Here is an 8513-nt window from a genome sequence, read left to right as displayed (position 1 = left end):
TGCAAATCGCAACGAATACATCGTGGCGTGTAGACGCTCCACCTTGGATGCGATATATCGCTACGAATAATGGATACAAGGGATTGCTGCGATATATCGCAACGTGTAAACGGCCCTTAATACAAGCGGCGTCTGAGGGAATAAAGTTTCGAATGAAATCAATGTATTCTAGTTTTGTTGCTGTCTGCTGACGCACACGGTTCCGATTCTCTTGTTATTTATATCCAAAGTAGAAATAATGTTGCCTCTTCCAGTTTCGAGTCAAAATGGTCGTGTCGAAAACAAAATCTTTTGAAGAAATTATCATTACGAAAACCCCATTTTGTGCGATATCTTTCAACTATATTCACTATATAAGATCCTTTATTTGCTTTAGAAAGTCGATTTTGTTACATGTTAAGATGTCTGATTGATCGCTGGAGTTTGCCAACTCACCGAAAGCGCACAAAAGCGGGATTGGGCTGCGGGGTCCCAGTTTCCCACTTTCGCACGCCTCATTGTCACACGTCCGTCGTCGCTTTGTCGCTCGTTTCGTCACGTCCCTGCTGCTGTGGTTTGTTTTTCATTAAATATAAATTACTTTTGCCGGCGCATGCAAAACGTCTACCGAACGCAATCTCCTAGTAATCATGCCTTCTTGTATGTATCTGCCACCATTTTTGGTCAGTTGGCCGAAGCGGAGGTACCGGATCTGAGATAATTAAGACCAAGTAGAACACTGTGGCTCGCTGGCGCCGGTCCGCCAGCTTCCGCAATCGCGATCGCGAAGCTATAGAACTACTAGAACTCGAAGCTGCCACTCTCGGGTCGTGGCCACGCTACCACCCACGGAAGGGTTTTTGCGTGTCCGGCGCACACTTTGCGCACTAATATCAGAGCGAGAGGCTTCTATTTAGGCTTGTATTGGTTTTTACCTTTTAGCGCATTTTTTGTTACTTTGTTGTGTGAAGGGAATAACTTCATTTTTGCAATCTACTTATTACGTTCAGCTACTAATATTGGCATACAAGGTTTGTGTTTATTGGCATACTCTATACTTAATGCAGCGCGCGGTTTATTTGTTTGCTTTAAGAGACGTGGTTAACGTTTGTATATTCACCCAAATTGATTCTCGTTCTTTTTTTTGCTTTTTTCTTTTACTGTCGCCAATTCGTGCGCCAATCGTTCGGTCGTGAGGAAAACAGATCTCTAGAGCATCGCCGCCAATGCGTCACCGTGTCTTCCGCCATGTAAAAAGAGATAAAATATAGGTTTTTGTGTATATATATTTATGTATAGGTTTACGCTTTTTCTTCCCGTGTTTGTTCTCGTTAATTTATGCTGCCCGAACGGATCGATCCAACAACAAGATCTACTAATTAATACACACCTCCCGGTCCGGCGCGATGTTGCTTCTGAAAACTTCTGTTGCTCGTTAATGCTCACCGTTGACGCCACTGATGAGTGTGGCCCATTTAAATATCTCTGTATATATATGCTTCCGTCATTATGATTACGAGTGCACGTGTTTGTATATAGGCTCTGATAAATGATACAGTTCCACACACGAAAAGAGATAGGTGGCCTTTCGGTTTGGTTTGGCTATTGCTACAACTGTGGTACGTGAATGCGCCCGCCGACCCACCACAATGTTGGTCACGTTTTTTTTCACGGTCACGTTGTCGAACGTAAACAACGATTTGCATCTGATTTCGGTTGCGTTTTAGTTGTTGTTGTTGAATTGTGCCACTTCGCTGTGCACTTTCTGAGGCCCAGCGACTAATAATTTAGATGGCGAAACGATACCGGTTTCTGTTCCTCTTCTGAAAAATGTCCATCCAGCAGATGTAGAGAAATAGAATTGGTTTGGCGGGTTGACGGGGCGGGCTTATACTGCAACCCGGGTTGGGTCGTAATGGGTGGTTCAGGTTCCTTGTTTCGGGTGTAGAAAATTCGAAAGGGATTGATATTTGGGATCAACACCGTCTTCTTGTTCGTGCTCGTGCGCCACGGATTGGTTTAATGCGGTCCTGCCGGCAATTTTGCGATACCAAACCGGCACCAGATGAAAGCACCGACCGACCGGTGGAAAAAAGCGCCCCATCGTTCCGCTCCGTCCGTCTGCTCCGTCCGAATGAGGCTACAAATCGTTTACTACTACTCCCACAAATACCACCGACGTGCCGCTTTCGGAAACGATCTACTTCTTGATCGGTGGCAGCTGCTCGTTGATCGTGACGCTGAGCCGTCTGATGTTGGGCTTGTCGTAGTCTTCCATCGACATGCCCCGGGAGAGGCGCCTCGGTCCGGCGGCACCCTCGTTCGAGCCACCGGAACTCGTCGAGAACGCCCGGTTACGGTCCACGCCCGGCATCGCCACCGACGTCAGCAGACCCTGGCCCTTGCAGAACAGCAGGATCGATTGGGCCACCTTGGCGGGCTGCGGGAGAGAATGGAAAACGGCACTGAATCAGTGTGCTACTCGAACCGGAGATCACCCATTCCGCGATGCTTACCGCATCCGCGAGCACATCGCCCGCCCGTTCCACCTTCAGCAGGGTAACCTTCTCCTTGTTCAGATCCTTGTACAGCTTCTCGACGACGCTCGCGTAAGGAGACATCACACCGGTGATCAGCAGCATGTCCAGCTTGCAGTTCTTCAGTGGTAAATCTTTGCGCCTGCGACAGGGAAAGAACCGCAACCTGAGTTCCGGGGGAAAACCTCGCGGCACACACGGGAACTTACGACATAAATGCTTTGACGTATTGCTTAATGTTTTTGCTGTTCAGCGAGCTGTGCAGGCGGCTCTGGAATTCGGCCACAATTTTCTCCTTATCCGGATTATCGCCCACCAGTTGCTGTGTTCGGTGTTCGGAGATACGGGAATGGGAAAAGAATACGTTAGAGCGTTCGGGACGATCGTGGTAATCGAGGTTCGCGTTGTTAGTCCGCCTGCAGAAGCAGCTTTTGCTAGCTACAGCACGCGGGCGCGTGTGGCACACACACACACACGTAACGAACGGAAGCGGTGTCAGTCAACGGGAAGAACAGTTACACACCGGGGAACATGGCCCTCTAGCTGACCGATCGTCCCGTTCGTCGATGCTAAGGAGCACCGGTTCGCGATGCGTGTTCTAACGCATTTCGCTTCAGAATGTACACAGGAAGTGGAAATGCTTGAAACTTTTGGATTTTTCGTTTGCCAATTGTTCAATGAACGATCACTGTACATTTATGTGTGATTAGAAAATGAGGTAATGAGCTGTACACAGGACACAGGAAACAAACGAACTTCGGTCAGCCAGTTTCAACTCCAAGTGCAAAAGTCCGATCCAGCCAATGTAATAGAACCAAAATAAATTTAGAATGAGTGAAACGGTACGTGTTGAAGTTGCGAGTCCGAATTGCCCAACAATTCTTCTTTCTTAGTTTCTTCCACACTCCTTCTGCATATCCGGATCATATAATGAAACAATGATCGATACAGTTTGTGTTTTCTGACGCTTCGGCTATACTCTGTTGGTTTAGACATTTTTTATTGATGTGAGTGATAATGACTTCTTCTAAAGTACTAGTTGTTGCAAGTGTATTTTGCAAACTTCTTCCTTCTATTACGATGACATGAACTCCAGAAAACCCTACCAAATTGTGGTGATTAGTCGGCTCAACATGGGTTGTGATGGAGATGTGAAAGTGTCGAAAGATTAATGCACGAATGAACAATTAATCCAGAAATGTAATTGAATTAATTTGAACCAAAAATAGGAGAGTGGAAGAAAGATGAATAGAGAACGTGACGAAGGAAGTGAGTGGTATGGTACGCCCATTATGTACAGCGATCGGCAGGATGGTTTGTCGCAATGATCAACATTCAACATCGTATACAACAACCACATCGATCGAGGTTTTCGAGTCACAGCGAGAAGGGGAAGAAAGGGGAAAATGTACAAATCAGTAGTACGAGAGCTACTGCCAATTAGAAGTAACAAACGAGCAGAATTTTGAGTTTCAACGGTGAAGAAAGGAAGCGTCCAGCACCACGTGTAGAGCAAGCCTAAAAAGGGTTCAAGCAAGCACTGAAAACACTAGGAAACACTAAACACTGCTCTAAATACCTCCGAGAAGACCTGGTTCGCCGGAACCACAACACACAAACAAGCAAACGGCCACAGGATGCAGAGATGCGTTGGATGTGCGGCGTTTGTTGGCGTTTAATGCGCGTGTTTGTGTAATCCGCGTTTGTAATCCGTTGTTCAGTGTGGAGGGTTTTTAATGTTTAAATGCCAATTCAGCACAAAGTTCCGATCCCATCGGAGAGAAGGGGGAAAAAACGAAACAAAACGAAAAAGAAACGGTAGCGATGCAGAAGTTTATAACGGTTTGTGGTGGGCCACCCCGATGATGGTGGTGGTGGCACGAGTTATTCCAATTAAATGTAATCGGGCCGACCCGGGCGGAATGGAATAGAAAAAAAAACACAAACGAAACGAACCGAAATCGAAACGAGTTGACGCGTGGATTAATTTTTGAAAATGATAAAAATGGACAGAACAAAAGTACAACAACCAAAACAATGGAGCAACATGGAGCAGGACCACGCCCCACCAAACCACGGATTTGCCGTTCAAAATGGAAGAGAAAGAAAAGAGAGAAAGAATGCATGTTTAATTTGATGTTTGTTTCGCTTTTAGAGCCGTGCCGTGCCGTGATGTTGTCGGTGATGAGAACAACGGTGTCGGTTTATCATTTCTGCTCACGGGCGCGCACTGATAATGACATGTCGGCGCATGGCGTCCGAGCCCAATGAACGGAAGCCTCCTTTTGGCACTGACAATTTAGCCATCATCCGGAATGCAAATGAGAAAACCTCCCGGCGGAGGGCCCACGAGGGAGCCAACTCCTCAGCGCCCTCCCAGGCTCGGGCGAACGAGGAACGCAATCGATCAAATCATAATGCGGACATTCTGTGGAACACCCTAAGGGTGTTGGAGCTTGAAATTAGAACACACCCTGAACGGAATGCAGCGGGTGACACATCGGAGCGGGTGACACACATGCCAGTGTCGCAACATTTGTGGAATCGGGAAAAGGGTGACTTTGGTTTACACGGCACAAGTTTATCCACATCGAAACTAGACACCAAAAAGCCCGGCTTCGTCGGCGGGTCGTAGTGGCAACATAGAAAGCCGATCTCGAGGGGTGCTTGCTTTGGTGCCAAAAACCGAAACAGTATGTGGTCGCCGAATCCAGCGCTTCGGTGCGCGACGACAATAAGAACGGGTTTAAGGTAATGTGTGCCTAATTCGTGTGCCGTCCCCACGAACGTCGGAGCGCTGTTTACTTACGTAGCCAAACTTGTGGTAAAGCAGAAAGTCCTCCGCGGACTGGCCGACCTCGTCACCCTTCCACGAGATGAACTTCGTCTTGAACACGTCCAGCACGGAGGCGGCCGAGCCGGTGACGTTGATCAGGATCAGCCCGAGACAGCGGGACGGGTGGGCGAGTCCGAAGCGCGCCAGCACGTTCGCTCCCGCCCCTTCGCCAACGCCGATCACGTACTTCACGTGCAGGAAGTCCAGCACCGTGACCAGCTCCTCGCCCAGCAGCTGCAACGATGGGAACTGGAACCTGCGGGAAAGCGTAACGGACGGACGATGGATGGTTAGTTCCCAGGCACAAAAGTTTAGTGCCCAGCCACAGAATGTCACACTCCGCCGGAGCTCCGGTGAGAACCGTGACACTTTTCACCTTAATCTCGCGATGGGAAAAGCTTTAACAGTGGAACCCCAGCGGGTTCCCGTGTCACACGGAAAGATGGATGAAACCGGAATGAATTATGTGGCCGCAATTCGGTGTGGAATGCATTTTGGGCGGTTTTTGCATAGCGCTTTCCAGTCCTGAAGAGGATGCATTCACCACTCGAAGGATTATATCCGATTCAAAGCGCAAGCTCCGACAACAGTCAACTACTTGCATCCAGACTTGTCAGAATGGAATCACCTGGTACTTTGTGTCTATCTAACAATACGCGATTAGCTTTTTCAAAAAGCATTATAATGTTTTTCATTTGAGATAAATATTTTCAGTCGAAGTGGAAACGATAATAGTTTCGTTGATTTAAATACAAATAATTACAGTCTAAATAGAGAACTCATCGTGGAGACGCCTGGTGCTTCGTTCTAGAACTTATTCAGCTGTTAAAGTACGATACCTGATGGGGCCAAAATATTCCTCATTTTCGTTTTTATTCGTACTTTTCGTTTCAGTATCTAAGGTTTAATTCACACAAATACCCCTTTGATATATTTAATTGGATTTTTAATTCACCGCAAGGACCTTGATGGAGACTCCTGGTGCCTCACGTTTCAAGTCGGTGCAAAATTTGCTCCGACATCGGGCTGCTAATTAGCTAATTTGTCCGCCGAAAGGCCCCTTATTTACAGTGCCCGTTGCCAGTCGGTGCCAATACTTACGTGTCTGCCAAATTGGGTGCATTATCCGCATGGCCGGGCACATCGATGTGGATGAAGCACGACCGTTCTTTGATTTCGATCATGCACGCACTGTTGACGAACTCTTCGAACGAGGAATCTGGAGCCGAGAAATATGAGAAAAGTTTGCGTATCAATTTTCTTTCCCCCTTTTCCAGGATCCTCATGGCGCTGGGACGGTGTCCCACTTACGGTTTGTTCCCAGATCGTGCACGGTGAGGAAGACGGCCCGCTTCTCCTGCTGCGACAGATCGCCCTGTGGAAGGATAAAGGCCGGCGGTGAGCGTGAATGCCAAACAGTGCAGAGTCTTCGGTGGAACGAAAAGACGCCCACCGAACCGACGATATGCGACGATGTTGAGGAATTCTTCGATTCGAATTTTCTCACACGACAACAACTGAAAGTTCCGCCCAGGAGTGACCCAGGAGTAGCGTGGTGGCACGAAGCTGCCGGATAAGTTTATTCATTTGAACGAACTTTCATCTTCCGGATGGTATTTTGCCTGCACCATATCGAACTAGTCCTGTGGCACGCGGACCAACCCGAAACAACTGTCGCTGGCTTTGGAATGGAAAAACACAATAAACATAGGCACCCACACCGTTATTTGCCGGCACCCCGGGCCGGGGTTCGGAGAAAAGTTTTCACCAACTTTCCTCGGAAAACTTTCTCGAACGAAGAAAAACGGTCAAGAAGTTAAAGCTACTGTCGGGTTCGGGCGGCACCAGTCCGACACCACGTCCGAGATGGACTTTATGATGCAGGCTTGCCGGAACCGGTACCCGGTAGGGCGTGAGAACTAATTTTCACTACCCCGAAAGGTGGCGAAGTGGTTTTTGGAAGTACTTTTGGTTGTTTGGATCCACCATTAACGCTCATTGAATTATGGTGCACCGGATGGTATGTTATGCGTTTGCGGGCCATACGAAACGGTTAGTGGATACGTTTGAAGGGTTTGAAATGCGCGGAATATTAATGGTGTGCCAAAACAACTCAATTTACTTCACTTCGCTCAGTTTTCAAAGTTTTGCGCCTTTTTATTATGTGATCAAATCGCTCGGTCAAATGTGTCATGGTGAAGTTATTAGAAGTTATGAATTACTTGATAGTATTTCTAAGAAATGTTTACCTGCACTGTGACGATGATCTCCCCACTTTTCTCCGTATTGACTGCATATCGCTGTAAAACAAAATTTAAAGAAGAATGTGTAAATAAATAGTGCAACATGACAAATTCGCAAATACAGCTAACAGCAAACAACAACGAACAGCAAAATAGTAAAAATCTGAAATAAAACCAAATTTCAATTAAAGTCCCAGGACCTGCGGGCTACCTTCGCTAAAAAGGACAAATCAAAATATGTAACACCACGTACATGAAACTCATCGTTCGGGGGGGGCTTTTACATTTTCTATCCCCACAAACACAAAAGAAAACAATCAAATTAAATGCCACCTGAAAAGCGAAACAAAGGGGAAACTTCGAAACGAGAACCACACACGGGTCAAAGTTGGAATATGAGGCCAAAGTTTGCCCATTTCTCACGCTCTGCTTCAGACAGTCGTGGGCCCTGCGGCTTGCCAATTTTTCCTACTTAATTCGTTTGTTTCTTCGGATGCACTCTCTCGATCCACCTGGAATGGCCGGCGGCCTGGGATAATTTGGCAAACATAAATTCCACTTTCAATAACAACTCGACGCGCGATACTCCGGTGAAAGCGAAAACAAACAACGAAATATAATTCCTGGGAAAGATTTCTGTTTAACAATACCGCAGGCCCTGAAATGGAGCCCACTTGGGAGCATCCCCTTGCGCGACATGTCGAACTGGAAGTGGCACTTAATTCCACCCAAACGGCGTTTTCTTCGCGTGGAACAGGGAACTTTTCGTGAGTCGAACCGCCACGGGCAGTTTCGCAGAGCTTGAGTGTATGTCGGGAATGTGTATGAAAAATTCAACCCCGGTTGCAACCCCGGCTCGGGCTGACGGCGATCGACGGAAGTATGATCGCAGCGCGCGCACGCGCACACATATTCCTA

At 47.4% G+C, this 8513-nt stretch overlaps 1 protein-coding gene across 3 annotated transcripts; it reads right to left on the bottom strand.

The window, feature by feature from the left end:
• Positions 1-332: 332 nt before the first annotated feature.
• LOC128276275 (uncharacterized protein ZK1073.1-like) lies at positions 333-7664 on the bottom strand. Of its 3 annotated transcripts, none has more exons than XM_053014744.1 (8): positions 7602-7664; positions 6664-6727; positions 6454-6571; positions 5322-5608; positions 3539-3543; positions 2726-2838; positions 2496-2658; positions 333-2419 (listed from the first exon to the last, which is right to left on the bottom strand). In XM_053014744.1, the coding sequence occupies exons 3-8, from the start codon at positions 6534-6536 to the stop codon at positions 2180-2182; spliced, it is 891 nt and encodes a 296-aa protein (XP_052870704.1). In that variant the 5' UTR covers positions 6537-6571; positions 6664-6727; positions 7602-7664; the 3' UTR covers positions 333-2179. The 3 variants fall into 3 exon arrangements, with proteins under 3 accessions (XP_052870704.1, XP_052870705.1, XP_052870703.1); XM_053014745.1 differs by lacking the exon at positions 3539-3543 and adding an exon at positions 4096-4107 and having other exon boundaries at positions 5326-5608; positions 7602-7649; XM_053014743.1 differs by lacking the exon at positions 3539-3543 and having other exon boundaries at positions 5326-5608; positions 7602-7649.
• Between the last annotated feature and the right edge of the window lie 849 nt (positions 7665-8513).

Source organism: Anopheles cruzii, unplaced genomic scaffold (assembly GCF_943734635.1).
Source record: "Anopheles cruzii unplaced genomic scaffold, idAnoCruzAS_RS32_06 scaffold00835_ctg1, whole genome shotgun sequence".
NCBI lineage: Eukaryota > Metazoa > Arthropoda > Insecta > Diptera > Culicidae > Anopheles > Anopheles cruzii.
Note: the sequence above shows the minus strand (reverse complement) of the source record. Positions and strands in the feature narration are given on the sequence as shown.

Coding starts and splice junctions, on each gene's coding strand:
- LOC128276275 (XM_053014745.1), bottom strand. CDS start 6,536: ATGATCGAAATCAAAGAACGGTCGTGCTTCATCCACATCGATGTGCCC. Junction 5,609..6,453: donor GCACCCAATTTGGCAGACAC/GTAAGTATTGGC, acceptor GCTTTCCCGCAG/GTTCCAGTTCCCATCGTTGC. Junction 2,420..2,495: donor GCGATGTGCTCGCGGATGCG/GTAAGCATCGCG, acceptor TCTCTCCCGCAG/CCCGCCAAGGTGGCCCAATC.